The sequence below is a fragment of the Cibotium barometz genome, chromosome 47 (genome assembly GCF_041138505.1).
Source record: "Cibotium barometz isolate CiBa-2024 chromosome 47, ASM4113850v1, whole genome shotgun sequence".
Classification (NCBI taxonomy): domain Eukaryota; kingdom Viridiplantae; phylum Streptophyta; class Polypodiopsida; order Cyatheales; family Cibotiaceae; genus Cibotium; species Cibotium barometz.
In genome coordinates this window covers 21,561,600-21,584,209 of record NC_141092.1, presented here as the reverse complement: position 1 = coordinate 21,584,209, position 22,610 = coordinate 21,561,600, and the positions used below count along the sequence as shown (strand labels likewise).

The 22,610-nt window shown below is 44.7% G+C and overlaps 1 protein-coding gene across 2 annotated transcripts in view; it reads left to right on the top strand.

The window, feature by feature from the left end:
* Nucleotides 1-22,610, top strand: part of LOC147611497 (uncharacterized) — a 121,354-nt gene that overhangs the window by 67,815 nt on the left and 30,929 nt on the right. For both annotated transcript variants that reach the window (XM_086784597.1, XM_086784598.1), the window contains exons 7-8: nucleotides 7,074-7,196; nucleotides 8,833-8,973. In XM_086784597.1, the coding sequence (XP_086640723.1) occupies nucleotides 7,074-7,196; nucleotides 8,833-8,973 (264 nt within the window). The remainder of the gene's footprint in view (nucleotides 1-7,073; nucleotides 7,197-8,832; nucleotides 8,974-22,610) is intronic.

Sequence of the window (22,610 nt, the reverse complement as noted above, 5' to 3'; positions counted from 1 at the left end):
CTATGAAGATTTCAGCCGTATCTCAAAATATCTCAATCTGATATAGGTTTCAAAGTTGATATTATGATAAACATCTGGAGCTCGAGTATACCTGTAGAAATATGATAAGAATGTCTCACATTACCTTAATATTTGTGGGATGTCTAAATATGATAAGAATATCTCACACTACCTTGAATATTTGTGCGATGGCTAAATATGGAGTAATTATTTACTACCCGATTTCATGGATTTTCTTGCCTTTGTACAAGTAAGCTCTGGATTTTATATTAGTCATTATGTTTTTGGAATTTCAGGATTTGGAACGTTTAGGACTTTAGCAAGGATTATTTATAGATAATATGGGGAGTGTATAAGCCCGCATTCTTTTTACCATCAGGGGTGTGTTTGAAAGAATGTATTCTCACATCTATGCTCACATGCACGCCACATTCTATATGTTTATAGTTTTGTTATTGTTTGCTTCATTACACTCTCTCTCTCTCTCTCTCTCTCTCTCTCTCTCTCTCTCTTCCCACCCCCGCCCCCTCCCCTGCCTGAAATCTTATAAACCTGCTTTTGTTTTGCACTTATTAATTTTACTTCTTAGTAAGCAATGGTTTCCCAAGAGTCTGGATTCTTTTGAAACCCACTAAGCAACTTATGCCTAGGTGCTGATGAGAATGTATTTCTTTGCTTACTAAGGGGCTTTATTCTTTCTCACTCCAGAGACTCTTTGGGTCTTTCATAGACGTTAATAATCTCTCCGGCGATAGTGGTCTTCTGAAGACGTAAATAAAAGTTTCTCTCTCTCTCTCTCTCTCTCTCAGGATTATTTCCCTCTGTTCCACATGAGATAGTCCTGGCTTAGTTTGGGGCAGCACTGTTGGTGATTGATGCCCTCTTTCAACGATCACCTTTTTACTAAGTATTGCTTGATCAATTGTAAGCCCTGTGTACCTCACGAGTCTTGTTGAGTTTGGGGCAGCACCATTGGTCATTGATGCTCTATTCCAGATGATCACCTACATTTCCCATTTGTACACACTGGAGAGAGATCGCTTTCCGAGGATTGGACACATTGGACAGAGATCGCCTTCCAAGGATGGTGTTTGAGTCTTCTAGACATCTTGCACAGAAGGGTCATAGCAGGCATGATACTCATAGATCATCAGTTGGTTTGACATGCATGGCCTCCCCCCTTTCGATTACAGTCCGGTCTCCCTAATCTTGGATCTCTCTCGGCGGCAAGAGGTCATTGCATAATCCGTCTGGATTTCACCCGGCTTCACACGAGTCGGAAATGGGTGTCCCCACCCCACTAGAGCTTCCCGTGAAGCTCTAGTTCTATAGAGAGCACTTCTTGAGGGTCTCAGAGGATGGCTTTATTGAGGCACCAAAGTATATCCAGAAACACATATTGCCTGCGATGAAGATTGTCATCAGGCAATTGAGGGTATCCACCCACCGTCTTTGGATTAAGTCTGGGAGAGTTGAGGGCCTTCCACCACGGGAGGCACGGGTATATCTCTTTACCATTACCTAGCCATCTTCGTCAATCGGTCCACAATGACCAGATTGAATCATGGCCCCTACTAGTCCGGGGTAATTCAACTATAAAATCCATCGAGATACTTTGCCACTTGTTCTCAAGAATTTGCAATGGATGCAACATACCCCTATTTCTAAGCCTCTCTGCCTTGCCGAGTTGGCACTTGGCACACATCCGCACATAAGCCTCAACAGAAGAGCTTTCATATGCGGCCAATAGAAACGCTGCCTTGGGGCCAAGGTTCTTTGTATATGCTTGGGTGCCCTGCACTAGGTGTGTCATGGCACTCGTACAATATCTTTGCTTGGGCACACAAACCTTGCCAGTCTTAAAGAGTAATACACCTCGAATGGAAAACTTTGTCAAGATCTTTCTCTCTGCTGCAGTCATATGAGCATCTGTATTATGTCTCTAACCGATCAATGTTAATTCCGGGTTAGGATAACCTGGGACTAATGGATTTGCTAACCCAAGATTAGGGTTATCCTTAGCCTGGCATGGGGACTGATAGGACTTATGCAAGGCATAGGGGCTAGCAATGATGAGGTCAAGATTGGCCTAGAGTCAATCAAAGCTAACTAGAGGCTTATAATGGCTAAGAACCTATAATATAAGCATAGGGCCAATAATAGCTTGGTTATCACTAGAAAAGTGAGTTCGGGCTCACTTATGATTATTATTAGGTATCCACACAGGGAGGGAATTCTCCAAGGCTTGGAGGACCTCATGGCCAAAGTAGCTGCCTAGACAGGGAGGCAGTTTGGTGGTATGTATCGCTGTGGGGGCTTGGCTGACTCATGGCAATCTGACCTCAGGTTTGCGGGTGGTTCTCGAAAGGAGCTGCTAGCCACAATCTATCTTGGTCATCAACATCGGATTCGATGTAGCTTATCTTAACCCTATTACGGTTTTCAGGTATGTGGTATGGTATTAGAGCGATGAATTGCTAGCTTGAAGTATGAGGAACTCCGAAGGGAGGAGAGAGCCAAGATCTTTCAAATTCAGGTCAAGGAGTTTTTTCCTTAATCTTCAAGGTCTGAGGCGGTATGTGACGCCGAGGACAGAGGATGGGGAGAATCCCGGCTTGGAGAGGGGAAGAAGGTGTTGATTGGATATGCAAGAGGTGGCTGTGTGCTGCGGCGTATCCAAGGAAAAGTGGTGCTTTTTTTTTTTGTCTTAGATGCGCACTGGTAAGGCGTACCCATGGGTTCGGTTGTTGGTTTGTGAAGGGATGCTGCTGTCCAAAAGTGATGAGTAGATGGGTGGTTTGTTGTACTAAGGGCTGGAATTTGGTGTGCATCCTCCGTGGGAGGAGCACACAAACTCAAGCTTATGAAGATCTTACTGTACGCGTGTTCTATTCATCAGGCTGTGGGATAGTGGAACAAAGCCTTACCGATGCCTAGGTCAACTGTGGGGACTTATGTGTGCTTAGTGACGGGCTTGGAGAAGAGTGCATATCTTGCTGCAGTCAAGATAGAGCTGTGTGCAGAGCAGACCGTATGGGGCTGTTGTGCCCTGTGCATGCCGTGTGGGACTGTAGCATGCTTGGCAGGCTGAACTTCTGGCCTGTTTGTGGCTGCTGGACATAGCACAGGTGCTAGACAGGCCGTACAGGTGGCTGTACAGTAGGCGGTATGTGCTGCTGGGCAAGCAGTCCTACAGGGCCAAGGATAGAAGCTTTCAGCTGAGTGCATATGGCACACTTTTTCTCACAAAAAAAGAAGAAGCAAGAGTGTGAAGTGTAACACATGTTTACTTGTTTTCATGCCTAAAAGAGGAATAAGTGGGGGCTAATGATGATGGAAGGCTTTTATTTAGTAAGTTTGGTTTTTTTAAAGAAACGCCCATCTCAGATCTTATATATGGATGTGTGGGTTTCTGCAAAAAAGCGCCGTTGCTACAAGTGCGGGGCTACCATCTCCTTCACGTTAGGCTTACGGTAGTGGTCTCCAGGCACTATTTGCAGTTGCTTTCTTGGCTGAATATCAAAGTGGGGCAGCCATAGCTCTGGACACACTTAGTGGACGGCAAGATTGGCCTCATGAGTGGCAAGCTTTGATTATTATTTTTAGCCGATCACATCGACAGGCTTTGGTCTACGGAATTTGTGGCTCGTAATGACTTGGAGTGCGTAGAGCCACCGGGATGGCTTGGATCCTATCCTCTGCGAGGTGTTTTCCAAGAGGATGATTGGGAAAGCGTGGTCCAGAATTCCATGGGCTTGGACACGACTGAGCTTGGAGTTGAGGAACCACATCCCCGCTATGCACTGAAAGAGGAACATGGTGTTCTCTCTTGGTGCCGGGAGGTTCTTTCTACATGGGATTCAAATGAGTACCCACACGTTACTGCATTGGTCCAAAAGTGGCTTGACACAACTGATTTCATTGAACCAGGTTTATGACAGGATTTTGAATCCATTCCATGGGTCATAGACTGGGTTAAATGGGAAATTCTCAAACACTAGATTTTTTGGGGTACTTATGTACATTTTGTAAAAGTCCCTACCTATTTAACGAATCTTGTTCATGATGTCTTTTATTGCCATTTTTTGTGGTTGAATCTAATTTTATGTTGCATGCTCTATGCCTTCTACGTCGTGAATTGAATATATATAACAGTGGATAGAAGCGCTATGCTTTTGTATGCTGCTTTGCATATCATGCTGTGTTATGGTTCGTCCATATGCCATGATTTTCACCAGGAAAAGTGATGCAGGGGTTATACTACAGAGCGAACCCCCTCTGGGGTGATGAGTGGCCGACTGTATAAAGGCCAAGACCCAAAAAGCTGAGGGTCATGGTCGAGGACATTCTCAAGCACCATAGAGATGTAGTGCCACAAGAGGTGGACATTGTTGCACTGTACACCATTGGAGAGGAGGATGACATTTGTTGAGCTTTGACTCTCTTCATTGTATACACATAGGTGCACCTCCTACGTGTTATCATTTTCTTTGGTGGATGTTTTTTTTTAATGACATCCAGTTAACTATTTATGGATCATATGTACTCATTCATAGTCTAATAGACCCTTTGGGTCTTTTGTAAACGTTTTTGCAATGTTTAATAGTCTTTGTTTCTTCGTTTCTTTCTTTTTTGAGGCCATTGAGTCCATGTACTCGGCCCATGAGGAAGATGACACATTATGAGTTTGGACACATCTTTTGCTGCATCTATATACTGCATACAAGGGCATATGTAGTATGTTAGCCCTGTATTTTATTTCGGTGGCTAGTTTTTTCCATTTTTCATGTTGTCTTGACATCCAATTTACTTATGGATTACACGTAACATCTTTTCGGTCTGATAGACCCTTCGGGTCTTTTATAGATGTTAATAATGTCTTTCTTTCTTTCTCTCTTCAAAAATGATATGGGGATTCGGGAATCATGTGTGTGTATGAGTCAGCTACAGGAAAGGTTAGAGCACCAGATGTTTTTGACAGGCTAGGTGGTGCAAGCTCTCTACTAGTAGACACACTAGTCCCATCCTTCTGTGTGTGCAGAAGACAAAGTGCTCCATTTAGATCAAGCATAGGGGTCGTGAAGAAATCTGGGAGCATTACAGGCCTTTGGTGAGGCCATGATCTTTAACACCTCACATCTGTGTGGTATCGAAGCATTGTTTCACATATGCAAGGGATCCTATTAAGATTACCACATCCGATGTCTATCTGTAAGTTACTTTTATCGGTGTTATTTTCACCATGTGTCCACAGCCAAGGCTAGGTTGACAAGAGAATATACTGCCTTTGCCCTTCTTGAGGGATAGCGTTTTCAAGCACACTTGCAGGAACCCAACACTAAGGTATGACTATTTGACACTTAAAAGTGACTCTGCGGTGATGTATTGTGTCTACACCATGATGGATTGTATCTGAGTTCTCTCAATGACTAGCAGAGCAGGGACATGATAGGTTTTGGTATTTGAGGGTCGCTTGATGGTTTCTCAAACAAGGGCTTCATATGATGGCCTACCACCTTTCCAGTACAGTTTGGATGGGTCTTGCCTTAATCTCATTTACCATTAGGTTAACCATCTCATCCGCTATCGTCTCCTCCACCTACACACTCACACCACATGGTTTGCACCTTCAGAGATACCCGGAAGATGCCGTTCTACCAAGACCATTTTGTGCAGGTCACAGAGAATGTTTTAGTTTAGAGGCGTGGATATCTGGATAGACACGTTACATGCCATGCCGATTGCGATTGGGCAGATTGGAGTCTCATCCACTACCTTGAATTGGGAGAGTAGAGGGCATTGCTAGGGAGGACTGGATTTGTAGCCCTTGCTCTTTGGAGGATGAGACGAAGGAGGATTACATTTGCAGATGCTAGGGAGGACTGGATTTGTAGCCCTTGCTCTTTGGAGGATGAGACGAAGGAGCATTACATTTGCAGATGCTTGAGGCCCTGGTGTACCATGAGATTTGAGGGAGATTCCACTGCCTGGTTTGAGAGGTGTTCAGCCCACTACCCAGATCTCCCAGACCATCAATGCTTGGGGCTCTACCTGATGGAGCTACGGAGACATAGAGATCTTTCTTTTCAGGGAAGGCAGAGCCTAGGTTAAGGATACCTCACAACAGACCCCAAGCACAAGCTTATTTTTTGTGACACAGAAGGGAAGCAACAGGTGATGATCCCGAGGGATACTGGATTCCGAGGATCCTTCCAGGCAGGCCAGACAGTGCACACAGGCGGCACGATAGCCACCACGACTCCCTGAAGTCACACTAAATATAGCAAATGAGTTGCAATGCACTAGACGTCCTTGGTCTACTGGCCTGAGGCGATCCTCCATGCTGTAGCTCCAGATTCATGAGATTGTGACATAGGGAGGAATCTCCACAGGCAGTGGACATACAGAGCTTATATGATTATGAGGTCATATGTGCGTCCCTTACAGTGATTCCACCTGATGTGTATCGATGATGTGGGTCTTTTTATGTGGCTACATGGTATTTTCACGTGATTACCTTGTATTCAAACGACTATGTTGCATTCTCCTGTGATCACCAGTGTGTACATAGGTGGCTAGTGTTTCATTTTCATTTCCCATGAGTTGGTTACTACATGGAATCATTGTAACACTTTTTTTTGGTCTCATAGACGCTTTGGGTCTTTTGCAGACGTTTTATATAACTTTGTGTGTGTGTGTGTGTGTGTGTGTGTGTGTGTGTGTGTATTCTTTTTCTTATAGACTAGTTTCTTGACTTAAATCACAACTTGCTCAGTTCTTGTTTTGGTAGTTACTCTATGAGTTGAACAACAAATTTATTTTTCCTTTGTTCTTGTATTCCTTGTGAAGCTTTTTCTACTGTTTTCCTTGCTTGCGTTTGTTTGTCTGCTAATTAAGTGCAAATATTCTCTTAATTTTTAAGGTTGGATATATTCTGATCTTATGAAGCCTCGGTGGGTACTCATGGGTTCAGGTTGTGTGTATGTTTTCTTGTTTGTATCGAAGCCGTTGTCTAGTATTAATAAGTACCTGCAGAACTTTTTTTTTTGTTTTTTGGTGGGGGGTATTAACAGGCTGAAATTAAAAGGCTCAAGCAAAGACAAATTCATTCTCAACAATCATTGTCTACTGAAGAGAGGCGTACTGATGGCCAATCTAACAAAATCCCAATGGAAGTGAAAGATTCTTCTAAGCAGGTAGCATCTTGATGACATTACACATTTAAGTAATGACTCAACAAGGCAACTTTCTCTAGCTTGGCAGGTTCAGCTGGGGATGTCATAGTGCTTAGTCTATGCTATGCATGATGGATTTGATGATTTGAATCTTTTTGAGTAGACTCTCATGGAGTTAAGCTTGCACTTTGGTTTTTGTTAAGTTCGTGAAATAACCCGAAAACTTTCCATTTTTATTGAATCTGGATCGATGATTGTGGCTAGCGACTCTGCTCCCAGCCATAGGCTGCCTTCTGGAACCACCCCCGAGCTTGAGGTTAGATTGCCGTGTGAGTAAACCAAGCCCCGACAGCGCGCCATGGCATCCCATACCACCAGACCGCCTGGCTGGCCTATAGTTACTATGGCCTTGAGGCCCTGCATGCCTTTGAGACCTCCCTCTTTGCGTGGATACGTCATAATAATCATAAGTGAGCCCAAACTCGCTTATATATTAATAACCAAGTATTATTGGCCCAATGCTTTATTATAAAGCCCTTAGCCATAATTAGCCTCTAGTTAGCTTTTTATTGACTCTAGGCCAATCTAGACCTCGTCCTTGCTACCCCTTAGTCCTTGGGTGGTTCCTATCAGTCCTTATGCCTGGCTGAGCCCTAACTTGGGTTAGCACATCCCCTTAACCCCGGCTTATTTTAACTCTTGGTTAATATTGGCCCAAGGCCCAGTTAGGGATGTAACATTATCTCCCCCTTCTATTAGAATAATGTCCTCGTGAATCCAAGTAGGAGACACTCCTAAACCTTGAATTTGTATATCCGAACATAGCATTGGCATAAGTTCCTTGGCCCTTACCTAAGCCAGTGTGGATCCCTTGTAGTGGATGCTTGCTATTGGAAAAGACATAATCCCTATGAGGTAACTTGCTTACCAATCCAAGTCCATCCCGACTCAAAGGTCCGAGTTAGATACAAAGGAAAAAACAATGTAACCAGTCGCACCATGGACAACTCTAGCACCAGTCCATTGCACAATTCAACCCTCATGCCAAACTATCTATGTTAGTGCTTGCCAACAGCCACTAGTTGACTCTGTGCTACAAAACTGTCAGTGGCCCCAGGTCGCACTTCATTCTGTGTACAGTACCTAGAGTACACTTATGTATGGTCATGAGTTAACGGGATCTACCTATATCCGTTTGAAGTTGTGGCAACTTTCATGCCTCATGCATAGACCTATGCACCCTACCATTGATTGTATAACCCACCAATAGCTCACTCTCAAAGCCATGCTGGTTACACCATGTCGTACATGCATCCATGCACGAGAAAAGTTTTCTAGCACAATCCAATATGGAGTAAAGCAAGCCATGTTGCTCTGCAAGTGGTACTTGAAAGTACCACAATCCGATCACAACATACCCTCTTTCAACAACCCAAATCAAGGGCTGAACTGAGACCTTGTTCCAAATCGGTTCAACAATTAGTAGACCTTGTTTCTTCTCCACGTCTCTCGGCCTTGGGGATTCCTTAACATGGACTAGAAATCTTGCAACAGAAAAGTCTGATAGTTCTCTAGACTCCCTATTAACCTTTGTTTTGGTTGGTGAGCAGATCCATCTCATATTGGCTGAACTGTGGGTTTTTTGCACTGGATCCAGGCAACAGACATTCTTAAAGATGCAGAAAAGGCTTTTGAGCTGGAAAGAAAAGATTATGAAAAAAGGCTTGATGCTGTTCGTGAAGAGCGAGATAAGGCAGTACGGGATCTTAAAAGGCTAAAGCAGCATCTCATAGAAAAAGTACATTCTGATTTCTTTTGCCATGGTATTGTGATTCGCCAAAAGTTATACTATGCTCGGTGATTTTCTAGTGAATTGAGGAAAACAGCTATGTTATGTTTGTTTATATTTAAGTAATATTTTTCAAAAGACTGTAGCTGTGCTGCTGGAAGCAGAAAACAAAAAAATATTGCATGTCGAATCAAAAAACATGGTTTAATCTTTGGGCTTGTATCCAAAAAAAATGCAACACAAAACACCTCAGCATGGTTTTTTTTTTCATGAGGTCTTATTCCATTCCTAGTCGCACATGGGAATTTCACCCTACTACACACCACACTAACCACAAACACACCCGAGTACCACAAGGGGATACCCTTCCAAATATTGGCCACTTTGTAGGCAGTGGACAAGCCACGGGACGAACCCCACAAGTTAGTCGCTTGACCGATTGGAGTGAACACCTTGCATAGCTTTGGTAGAATTGGGCATCGCAGGTTGAGTCATGATCTATGAAGTCCATGGCAACTATCGTCCTTGATCTAGAGTGTGAGCTTGAAGGGAGAGCATGGTTTTTTTTTTGGGAATATGTATGTATATATGTATTATGAGAAAATAAATGGACTCATTACATATAAGCATGTGCAGTCACCCATCACCCTACAAGCCAGACCTTTATATATCGCCCTCTTCTCCTAGAGATGATTTCAGTGAGAACTCCAATAGTGATATGACGATGCCTTCTCCATCTAGGTCCTAGGATTTAGATTCTAGCCTCCGCCCTCTTATCCATTTTTTTGTACTCACTTTTTTGTACTTGCGCCCAACGCATTGCATCGATCTTACGGTCTATTCGGAGGCCTCCCTCGGGCCTTGTCATGTGCACAGAGTGTATCTACCGTGTGCAGCACACACACAAGACTAGCTTCGAGGCTTGGGGTAGCTTGGAGCTAGGCAGGTTGATTGGCGAGCTGGGCTAGGGATGGACTGACGGGCGGGCGCCCAAATGATACGATGATCTCTTCCAAAACCAAGCCCGTAACCGAGCAGGGGAACAAGCACAAAAGAAAGTTCTTTGCGTCGATGACTAGCACGACAGAAGGAAAGTCTTCGGACCAACCTTCGAAGAATTCTACTTCGACTCTAGCGAAGAAAAGCCGTCTCTTCAAGGCTTTGAAGCTCAAGGAGGAGGGACGTTGTTTCATCTGCGAAGAAAAAGGACACGTGTAACGAGTGCCTGAAGAAGAAGGGTGCTAAGACCAATGCAGGACCCAAGATGAAGGCAACCAACCAATTGTCTTTGACAGGTACTTCAGTCATCATTGTACTTTCTTATCCTAGTTCATGTTTTGATTGTCTGTTCAACTCTAAAGTTTTTGGCTTGCACGATCTTCTTCGAGTTTATGGAGAAGTGAATGGCCATAGAATCCACATTCTTCTTGACCCTGGAAGCTTACACAACTTTGTTAATTACATGCAGAAATTGGGTCTGGATATGACGCCTAGCGATCATACCTACGAGGTACGCCTACGTGCGGGTCGGCAAGTGTGGGATCGAAAGGTGAAGAAGCTACCGATCCGGATTTAGGACTACAAAGATATTCTGGAGTGCTATGTTATGCATCTGGAGCATGTAGACTTGCTATTAGGGATTGAGTGGTTTAAGACCCTAAAGGTCCAGATAGATTGGTCTAGTCATTCTTTTTCTTTGAACATAGGAACACCTAGTATTGTATCCTAGGTGATTGTATACATCTCTCACAGGGACCTCTTCTAAATACCGTTGATTTTGGAAATATACTGGATTTCTTCTTTGTATATGGCTTTCCTTTGTGTATTGATTCCACTTTCTTCATTTTTTTTTTCCAGAAAGGAGACTTCGATTAAGTATGAAAAAATTTTACAAAATGGAGATTTCACACTAAAAAAGGTGGAGATCTCAACCAAACAGGAGCCCTGTGCTGCCAATAGGGTCCCGAATGAGAGGACGTGAAAAAGATACCAATGTCCCACTCTCATAAACTGGCCGTGCTTTCTCTCCGCAGCCCTGGAAGATCCCTGGATTTTGGCCCAGGTAGCCATGATGGTGTGAATAATATCACTCCAAATCTTGCAAAGACACTGAGAAACAAGAACGGGAGTACCCTCAATGGCCTCGGTGCATCTAGCCTTCCAGATATTCCAGGCTGAGATGCTAGCAATAATCTCCCAAGAACTGTCTAACCTTTGTGCCGGAGGGACAAAGTGTGAAAGTGGTAAATCCTGAAGACAGCACTGCCGAGCAACTCCTTGCCTAACCATAATGGCCAAGCTCCTGTCAGTCCCCTCGAATCTCAGCTGAGGCCCAGACTGTGTCAACCAAATGATAGAACCAAAAGAAATGATAGCATCCCTCTTAATCCTACCAAAGAGGTGTGCAATCGCCGACCAAACCCTCTGTGCTTCCCTGCATTCCCATAAACAATGGTAAACTGACTCCGAAGCTCCTGCACATCTAGGATATGCTGGGCAAGCACCAATAACTGACCTCCACTGATTGGTGGCCAGACCACCATGAAGAGAAACGGAGATAAAGGAGGAAATCTGTGGCTTCCTATAAGAATGCCACAATCTCCGCCAAAAAACCCTCTGAATGTCAGTCGAAATGCCATAAGATTTCCAATGGGGTCTAAGAATAGGGACACTTTGAATGTGTCCCAAGATAAGATGTCTGGCATTCCGCACCGTATAACTGAAAAAAGGCATGCTTTTCAAGGGGTTACAAGCATCCTTCCACACCCACTCACTGGGGTCCCAATGCAAATGTCTGATAAGGCAGCCACCATACAACCAAAGGCTAACACTCTCTGTGATCATCCTTGGGGGGAGGGGGGGGTGGGGGGGGGTCAACAAAGACGTGCTTCCCTAACCTGCTAACAACTCCGACTGGACGAATTTGGGGATCCTCAATAAGGTCCTGCACGTCACATCTCTCCAACTGCCATCCATCTCGTACAGAAAAAAAGACCGGTACATCATCCTCCCTAGGCAAGGGGAGACCCATAACCTGAAGAGGAACACCTGTCCCAGAAAAAACCCCAAACCAAGAATGATGACGGTCTTCCAAGAAAGATCTAGTAATCCAGTGGTTGGGAATGGCTGCATCAATCTGTGCAATCCTCCGACACTTTCTTCATTTCTCATACCTACCATGGATGTTAATGAATTAAGTGTGTTTGAAAGTAAAGAATTAAAGAAGTTCCTTGATTTGTTTCAAGATGTATTTCCTAAGGAGTTGCTATCGGGCTTACTACCCGAAAGAGCAATGGATCATTGTATTGATCTAGTCCTTGGTGCTCAACCTGTTAGCATTCCGCCTTACAGGATGAGCCAGGCTAAGGAAGATGAGTTTGCCAGACAACTTAGATTATTTGAGGATGGATCAGATCCGTCCAAGTAAATCACCTTGGGGTACGCCGCCTATGTTACTTAGGAGAAAGAAAGACAACACCTGGCAAAGGTGTGTAGATTACAAGAGACTGAACAAAGTGACAATCAAGAACCGCTATCCTCTCCCTAGATGAGACGACCTGATTGACCGTTTAGTCGAAGCGAAGTATTTCACAAAGATCGATTTAAGTACTGGTTATCATCAAATACGTATTTATGAAAAGCACGTCGAACGAACTGCCTTTCGGACAAGGTATGGCCATTACGAGTTTCTCGTATTACCATTTGGGTTAACCAATGCTCCAGCCACTCAGAAGGTTTTGGCTTGGCCGATACCGCAAACAGTGAGACAACTTCGTTCTTTTCTCGGTTTTGTTGTTTTTCGGAAATATGTGCGGGAGAATTCTTAGCTCACACTAGTGATGATCGACTTGTTGAAAGGTTGTGGACGTAAGTCGAATCAGTCTATCCCTTGGAATAACCATTTGGATATGGCCTTTAGACTTTTGAAAGATAAAGTCAAGGAAGTCCCTACCTTAGCACTACCCGATCCTAGTCGGCTTTATGTTCTTGAGACTAGCGCGAGTGACTATGCGATCGGGATTGCTCTATTCCAAGATGGTAGACCTATTGCTTTCGAGAGTCCAAAGCTAGACGACACTCAATCTCGCTGGTCAACCCTTGAGAAAGAGCTTTATGCTGTCATTTATGCTCTCCAGGTTTGGAGACATTATTTATATGGTTCCAAGTTTGTGGTATTGACTGATTGGTATTGATTGATCATCAGTCAATCAAGTATGTGTGATGGGGATGATTTGAGAGGACGAAAAGCTAGATGGGTAGAGTTAATTCAAGATTTTGATTTTTAAATACGCTATCGAAAGGGGTCCATGAGTGGTGTAGTAGATACACTTAGTCGGATTAGAGAGGTGAATACTTTGTCATTCACCGAGATTTCTACTGACTTATTTCAGTCATTGAGAGGGCTTTGTAGGATTGATAGTTATTTTGGTCCATATTGACAAAGGATCCAGGACAGGAGCTCATTGATTGACCAAGACTCAGTGACTGAGCAGCCTACCATTCAGGTTGCAGGAGGCCAGTCGATGATTCGAAATGGTTTACTGTTCGGTACTGACAAAATTTGTGTACCACAGGTTCCGGACATTAGGTCCAAGATTCCTAAGGAGTGTCACGATACCCCTTCTGCTGGACACCCCGGGATACACAGGACATTAGCCTTAGTGAGACACTTTCTATTGGCCAAAGATGGAAGGGTATGTAGAAGATTATGTCCTCAAGTGTCAGATTTGTCAAGAAAATAAAGTTGAACGCTTTCGATAGGCTGGGATGTTGCTTCCTTTGCAAATCCCATGTAATAAGTGGGAAAGTATTTTCATGGATTTTATTACCGGATTGCCAAGAACACGTCAAGGCTACGATTACATTTGGGTTGTGGTGGACGGCTTGACAAAGATGGCTAGGTTTTTACCTACACGAAAGACTGTTACAGCTACGCAATTAGCAAGGCAGTTTATCAAGCAATTGTTTAGACTGCATGGTTTACCGCAAGACATAGTTAGTGACAAGAACTCTAAGTTTACAAGTGACTTTTGGAGGCTTGTTTTTGAGAAGTTGGAAACAACTTTGAATTTGAGTTCCCTGATGGCCAGACTGAAAGGGTGAATTAGACTTTGGAGGACATGTTTCGTGCATGTCTCCAAAAGACAAGGTTCATGGAAAGATTATCTTCCTATGTTAGAATTTGCATACAACAGTACTAAACATATCAGTACAGGTTTTAGTCCTTTTATGCTTATGTACGGATTTCAACCCAGATTACATGTTACCGTGGGATTTTCAGGACTCCAGCATGATGTAGTGTGTACTTTTTTGCAAGACATGCAATAAAATGTTACAAGTTGTGAAGGAATCTATTAGAAGCGCTCAAGACAGAGACATTTTTTATTCTAATAGACATCGTTCACCAAGAGAGTTCTCTGAAGGAATGATGGTGTATTTGCGAATTCCGAAAGATTTCGAGTACGGACAGGTCGATCTCCGAAATTATCCCCTAGATATTGCAGACCATTACGGGTTATATGCAGGATTGGTTAAGTTGCATATGAATTGGACTTGCCTTCTCATGTGAAAGTTCATCCGTATTTCATGTTAGTAGACTTAAGGAAGTACTGGGTGGAGCAGACTAGTTCGTTACTCCTCAAGAAATCATAGATGTCGAGGATATGATATTTGTGCCACACGAACCGGAAACGATTCTTGGATTTCGTTAAAGACGATTGTGGCATACGCTACTCATGGAATATAAGATCAAGTGGAAGGACTGTGTTGAGGAGGACGCTACATGGGAGACATTGACTACCCTTCAGAGGGACTACCCTGAGTTTTTACTGAGCTCAGGAGTGAGCCCTTAGAAGAAGGGGAGTGTGTCATGTGCACAGAGTGTATCTACCGTCGTGTGGAGCACGCACATAAGACTAGCTTCGAGGTTATGGGTAGCTTGGAGCTAGGCAAGCTAATTGGCGAGCTGTGGACTGACGGGCGAGCGTCCAAGTGGGGACGCCTTGATGGGCGGGCACCCAAGTGTGGATGCCCGGTGATCGGTCAAGAGCATATAAAAGGGTGGCCAAGGTTAGTCAGTTGGTCATAGAGTCTCGCGAGTCTTTGTGAGAGCTCTATGGTGAGGAGCGTGGATCTAGTGTAGCTGTTGCTTCATGCAGTCGAGGCTGGCAGCAGTCTCAAGGCTCGTGAGGGTAGCTGTGTGGCGGTATGGGACGTCATGGGGTAGAGATTGGTCGGTGCGTCTTGCTAGTTAGCTTAGCTCGTAGCTTGGAGGGACAGCCAAGACTTGTGGGTTTTGCCCACAACTGTCATGGTTGGGTGGTGAGTCAGGCCTGCACCTCCCTCACGTTGTTTCGCTTTGTTTTGTAGGTTTCGAGTCGTGTTTTAGGATTGCTCTACGAGGAGATCCGTGGGGATTTCACAGGAATTAGTACTATGCTTTGTACTTTTGTTTGTAACTTGTTTTTAATGGAATTTTGGAGTGTAACAACCTTTGAGCTCTCTATCCTTTCAAATTGATAATCTATAAATTTATAATTGATTTTTTAAAAACCGTACTTTATTGTATCGCACTCCAAAATTTCATACGGTACGGTAAATTCCCATACGATATCGTACCGTATTGTATCGTACGACCATATGCGAACAACTATGCCTGCTATACAGCTTGTTGAGCATGCTACAATTGCACGCGGCATGCATAGAGTGCAACAACCCTATACATTATGCTCTGCACACATCGACATGCTCTATCTTGTCTGCAGGAAGATATGCGCTGTTCTCCAAATGGGTCACTAGGCACACGCGAGCTCCCATAGTCGACCATAGGCATGAGTAAGGCTTTGTTGCGTTATCCCATAGCTGGATGAAGGTCTACAGTAAGATCTTCATAAGCTTGAATTTCTGTATGCTTCTCCCATGGAGGATAGAAACCAATTTCCAGCCACTAGGAGACCAAACCACCCAGCTACTCATTGCTTTTTGGACAGCAGCATCCCTTCACAAGCTCACGACCCAACCCATGGGTACTCCTTATTTGTGTGCATCTAAGATTGAAACAGCACTGCTGTGCCTTGGATACACGGCAGCACATAGCCACCTCTTCTAATCCAATCAACGTCTTTTTTCCCTCTCCAAGACAGGTTTCTCTGTGCATCCTCCGTCTTTGGCATTCCACAATGCCTCAAACCTCGGAAGATTAACCAAAAAATCTTGGGATCCATCTTTTCTTAAATATCATAAAAATTCTTCTTTTAACTAAATACCAATACCTATTTTTTTGAATAAACATACCTAGGGGATAATTTTGGATACCTTCCTCTCCTCAAAGTCTCAGAACTCTTGGGTGTTCTCAAATAAACCTGCATTCTCTTAAAGGAAACTCCCGACGCACATTGCCTATCAACATAAAATCGTGCATCTCTTACGTATCAAGCAAAACATCTCTAGCGAAATCTAGTTTCAAACCATTAAGTCCTAAGGTCACAAGGAATCTAGGATCATAACCATACATACGCATAAATGGATTGTATCCATTTATGGTTAGCACTATTGTACGCAAACTCGACCATAGGGATGTACCTCTCCTAATCATATGGCCTCCAAGAGATGTATGCAAGAAGCATATCCTCCAAAACTTGATTCACCCTCTCTATTTTTCCTTCAGACTAAGGATGATCAAAGAAACTCGTACTCATTGTAGTCTACTAATAGCCTGGTTATTACTATATATTACGAGGTATCCACACGGGGAGGTAATTCTCCAAGGCATGCAAGATCTCAAGGCCAAAGTAGCTGCAGGAAAGCTAGTGGTCTTGTGGTACGGGACGCGAGGGCCCACTATCGAGGCTTGACTAACTCATAGCAATCTGACCTTAAAGTCGCGGGTAGTTCCAGAACGGAGTCTAGCGCTGGGAGGTGAGCTCCTAGCCACAATCTATCGCAATCATCGACATTGGATTCGATGCAAGTTATCTCAACCCTATTAGAGTTTCTAGGTATGTCGTCCTTACCATAGTATCAAAGCCAGACTTGATGGCTTAAAGTATGAGGAACTTCGAAAGGAGGAGAGAGACAAATCCGTGGGCGGCTAACAGTTAATAATTTATAAGTGAATACACACCAGGTTGGGCTTATTTTAATGTACTGAGGCCAAAACTCAATTATGGACACCTGGACATGCCCCTTATAGAAAAACGCGTTGCTATTTTGGGTCTGGAGGCCTCTTGTGGAGGGCGCCTAGCTAAAAGAAGCAAACCTTGGCTTGCCTGGCACTCAATGTGTGCTTTAAATGGCTCTTTTGCTCAGAATTGAGAGTTGGTGGCTGATTTTGAAGCTACAGAGTTGGGTGACTTCTTCTCTATTGTTTCCAGAGCTTGGTTCTTGATGCTAGCTGTGTTTCCAAAGTTGGTTGATTACTCTGTGGTGTATTCTGAGCACTTTTGTGGCAAGAAGTGTTAGTTTTGGGGATGATTTCTGATTTTGGAGCAATTTTGTCGCGAGAACTGTTGATTTCGTGGCTGATTTTCTGCATATACATACTCAAGGCTTGTCGACTTCTTCTTCTCTCTTTCTGGGGCTGGTCAACTGCTATTTTGAGATCCCTAGGGCTGGTCGACTTGCTTTTACAGCATGCCGAGGTTGGTAGGGTTGCTACAAAGATCCCTAGACACATGTATGGAAAGATGGCAGTGCTTGGAAGCTTGTTGAGGGCTTTATTTTATGTTTTGAGGCTGATTTTTCAGCCCTTGGGCTGTGTGGACAGAAAACCCTAATTGCATATAGTGCATGTGTGCAAAGGGAAAGATTTTACAGACACCTGGAAGACAGTTGAAGGCTGTTTTTAGGATTGTTTTCTGCATGTAAACAGTGTGGGTAGCTAGTAGGCTTCACGAGAAGACCAAGGGTGTCCATGGAGTGAGCCTGCAGGTGCCGACAGAGCTTGGATATGAAGCTGAAAGTTGTTTTTTGTGGAAAGCAGTGCGTGGACAATTATTTATCTTATGTACTTGGAAAATTCCGGTGGTGGAGCACCGCATCCTTTGTTGTACATCTTCTCTTGAGGAATAGAGAATTCCATCGAAGGGGGGCCGGCCGTTCCGGTCCCAGTGCGGTGTCCTGTGCACATGATTTAATTTCAATACTCTGTTGTTTATGTTGACATGTTTAAGTTGATTTATGGTCATTGAAAAGTGTGTCAAGGACCCGTCCCTCGGGCCAGATTTTGGTTTCAGCTAGGGAGTGATTTGGGTTTATTGGATCTACGGTTGGGTGGTGAGCTTGACCTTGTCGATTCTAATTTGGATTAACATGTGTTTAACTGTTGTTTAGGGGATCTTGGAGAGGGTTTGATTGTGACAAAACCTTGACATGGACCTATTGACAAAGATGGTTACATTAATCCCTACAGAGTCTAATGTAAAGAGCCATGAATTTTCTTAGCTCTTTGTGTAGCAATTATACAAGATGTATGGAATGTCTGACAAGATTGTCAATGATTGGGATTCCAAATTCACTGCCCAATTTTGGCAATCGGTGTTTGCTAAGTTTGAAACAGGCGTGAGCCAGATAGTCAGACGGGGATGACTAATCAGACTATGGAGGATATGCTGAGGGCATATGTTCACCAAGAGCTAGTTTGATTGGGAACGATCTCCCACGCATGCGGCTATCTATTGGTTTCAGCCCATTTAAGCTAATGTACAGTTATGTAGCGCAATTGATTGCCCAAAAATAAAGAGAATAAAACAAACAAACAAAATTGTATTGATTACCTTCAAATGTAGGGAAGTCCCCTTTTTGTACAACTTATGCCAAGGCATTACAATCCCTTGCATATGGGATAACTCACGCACACTTTGTGCTTTCACATCTGCATATCATGGGCAACCTACCCCTCTATAGGTGCCGTGGGTGTTAAGAGTTCACCGTCCTGGTGAACAAACATAAAACTAGCACAAAACTCCCACACTTGTATACCGCCTATACTACCACTAGCACAATAAAAAGATAACCATCATCAACCATCTAAGCATAAGAGGTGGAGTCAAGCTTGCATACTCGTGGTACCAAGCCATCTTCTCCCTACTGTGCCAAGGGCGGGTCAAACCTTCTGCCCCCTTGGTTCCTAACCTAAAGCACCATGTAGCACCATGTGGTTCCTATATCATTCTCATACATACATGTTTGATGTTGGGGTAAATGCCATCCACATAATACCAAAACCTTATACACATGAGTGAAAAATTACAGAAATGTTTGCTAACAAATGCAACTTGAAGCACCATGATGAGGATCGTAAAGGAATTTCAATCAAGTTCAACATAGACTTGCTGGAACCAATCCATGTGCTAAGTGAGAAACCATCTCTGCTGCCTCATTGGCTGCCCTCTATCGCAGCCTCCAGCCCGACTGACCATCTATTTCTTTTCCTTTGTGCCGATGTTGTCACTGGTAGGGCTAGCTTGATTGTGCAGAAGAAGATGGAGAGGAGAGAGCATATGGTGCTGTGATGTCAGCATCAAGTAGGAAAGCAGCCAATAACCAGGCCATCGCCATTTTAGAAGGAACGATAGGAGGGTGATAGGTTGGTGAAGGGGCGATAGGAAGGGATAAGCGAAGGAGGGTGTGAATGTGCCAGCAAGAAGGGGTGTGAAAGGGGAAAAGATACTTGGGCCTTACAAAGAACTCTGGAGGGGTGGACGGCCACGTATGATGGGTGTGAACAGGATGTTGAAGGGCGTTGGGCGGCAGATGTGAAGGGGGCGAGTGGAACGGCGAGGAATGAGAAGCGTAGGGGAGGGAAGAAGGCGAGTCGAAGGGGCAAGGTTCAGCCTGGGAGCAGCTGAAGACACAGGGCACACTAACATTACCATGCACGAGGATAGCACCACACACCGAGTAGCCGCTACCTGCAAAAACCGGTGATGAAACTGTAGAAACAGCAGAAACACATTTGCAGAAGTCTTTCCATGATGATTACGAAACTCTGAGCAGCAGCGAAATGCTAAATAGATGCCCTGACCTAGAAACAGCAAGCTAGAAGAAAAAAACCGCTGCACAACAATGGATAGCCTAACCCTAGGCTTGGAGCATAGTTGTTACGCCATAGTTGCATCCGTACGTACGTACTGTTCCATCAGGTATGTTTTTATGTACAGTACGGAACAGTACCATACTGATCCGAACAATACGTGGCCTTCAAAAAAAGGCCCAAAAAAAAATGAAGGCGGCCGCCTCAGCTGACTTATGCAAACTTTATCCTATATAAACTAACGCTCTGCGCAAGTGAAAGCAACGCACGCCACCTGGGACTTTTGTCGCATGCGAATTTGCGAAATTCGATTCTGGAAGCCTTCGGCTGTCACAATTCATCAACCCGACAGCGAATTCTCACAGGCTACAGCACTTGCCACTGTTCAGGTCTCTCTCTCTCTCTCTCTCTCTCTCTCTCTCTCTCTCACGGACAAATTGTACCAAAAAGTTTTGTCTCATAGGTCCATTAGGCCTCTCACAGACGTTAATAGATCTCTCTCTCTCCCCCGAGCCGCATTCCACTGCCTCTTCCGAGCTAGGTTCGGGCCACTTTCCAGGATCGTGGACTTTGCGGATCAGAGATGCCTGGGACTTTTTCTTCTAGAGCTCCGTAGACACAGGGAGTCCTTAGTGAGATCAGGTGTACTTGCTCGAGGACCAGCACAGAGAGCTCTCACCGACTTCTTCCATACTAGCACTCCGAGGGCTGATCCACCCATCATACCCAGACCACAAGCTAGTGCAGGAGCTTGGCCGAGAGGTGTGACACTCGATAGAGCCACTGAGTTACGCAGAGCTCGACACCCCAGACCCCATAGCCCTTGCCCACGGCCACGCCACCACAGGAGGATCCAGGCCATCATCTCCCATCATCGCAAGACCTTCTCGCGCCAGCTGAATTCTACCACCGTGAGCACCATGTCACAACGGCCCATGAGGGATGTATTGGGGTGATATGAGAGCTCTCTACTCATGTACCTACATCAGTTCTAGATTTTTGTTATCTTTCTTTATTACTATTTTGTACCCAGGATGATGTACCTCCTGGATATGATGTAACCTTTTGGTCTCATACGTCATTTTGGCCTTTTGAAGATGTTAATACAACTTTCTTTCTTTCTTTTCTCTCTTCCTCTCCTTCTCCCTGTCCCTGCTCCTCTCCCCCCCCCCCCCCCCCCCTCTCTCTCTCTCTCTCTCTCTCTCTCTCTCTCTCTCTGTGCGCCATGGCGTGACCCTCAGCCCCACTGTTGATCGCACCTCGGGCACTTCACGCTGCTCTTCGCCATCTTCTCTCTCTTTGCCCTACCCCACTTCGCGCTGAGGCATTGTGCCTCGCTGTTCTCGCCCACTGATTGTGCTGTGCTAAGGCATTGCGCCTCCCTGTTCCTGCCCACCCTTGCTCAGGCCCCCAAGGCAGCAACTAGGGGGAAATAGCCACAATGAATCTACAAGATCTGGAGGCATACATCGAGACAATGGAGGACAATACCAAGAATCTGTTGGGCGAACAAAAGGTGCCGGACAGGGTCATGAACCAACATGAAAAGCAGTTGCAAGGCCTCTGCAAGGAGATAGAGGGAAAGAACAACAAGATTGAAAAATTAGCAGCACAGGTGAACCACGAGGAGGAGGTGATTCAGATGTTGAAAGAGACCCAGCTGCAACAACAAGGAATGCCAGAGGTTGCCCCAATGATAGGGGAACTCCGGGCATAAATGGAAGCCCTAAAGGCTACAGTCAAGGACCATACAGTGGAGGAAAGGGAACTGAATATTGAGGAGGGTCTAAGGACTGACTTGGAGCAGTTGAAAGCTGTGAGTAATAAGCTGCGGGAAGAAGTGGAAACCACTAAGAAAGATTGGGTGGAGGTGGTGAAGAAGCACAAATCCCCACAGAACATCATACATGAGACTCTCGAGGAGGAGAAACGCAGGAAGGATTGGGCCCTTTGTCATGTGCACAGTGTGTATCTACCGTGTGCTACACGCACACTAGACTAGCTTCGAGGTTTGGGGAAGCTTGGAGCTAGGCAGGCTGATTGGCGAGCTAAGTTAGGGATAGACTAACGGGCGGGCACCCATGTATGGACGGGTGGGCGCCCAAGTGTGGACGTCTGATGACCAGCCAAGAGCCTATAAAAGGGTGGCCAAGGTTAGTCATTAGTTAATAGAGTCTCGCATGACTTTGTGAGAGCTCTATGGTCAGGAGTCTGGATCTAGTGCAGACGTGCACCTACTTCATGCAGCCGAGGCGGGTAGCAGTCTCGAGGCTCGCGAGGGTAGCTTCGTGGCGGTATGGGACGTCACGAGGTAGAGATTGGTCGGTACGTCCATCTAGTTAGCTCAGCTCGTGGCTCGGTGGGGACAGCCAAGTCTGTGGGCTTGCCCACGGCTGTCATGGTTGGGAGGTGAGTCAGGCCTGCACCCCCTTCTTGTTTGTTTTGTTTGTTTGCAGGTTTTGAGTCTTGTACCAGGAGCATTCCACAAGGAGATCCGATGGGGATTTGACAGAAACAGTAAAAGCATTGAAACGCCGAATTCAGCTTGCTTTCGTTTTTTTTAAAGATTAAACTTAAAAAAAAAAGAGTTTAAAGGTTCCCTTAAGGTTTAAAG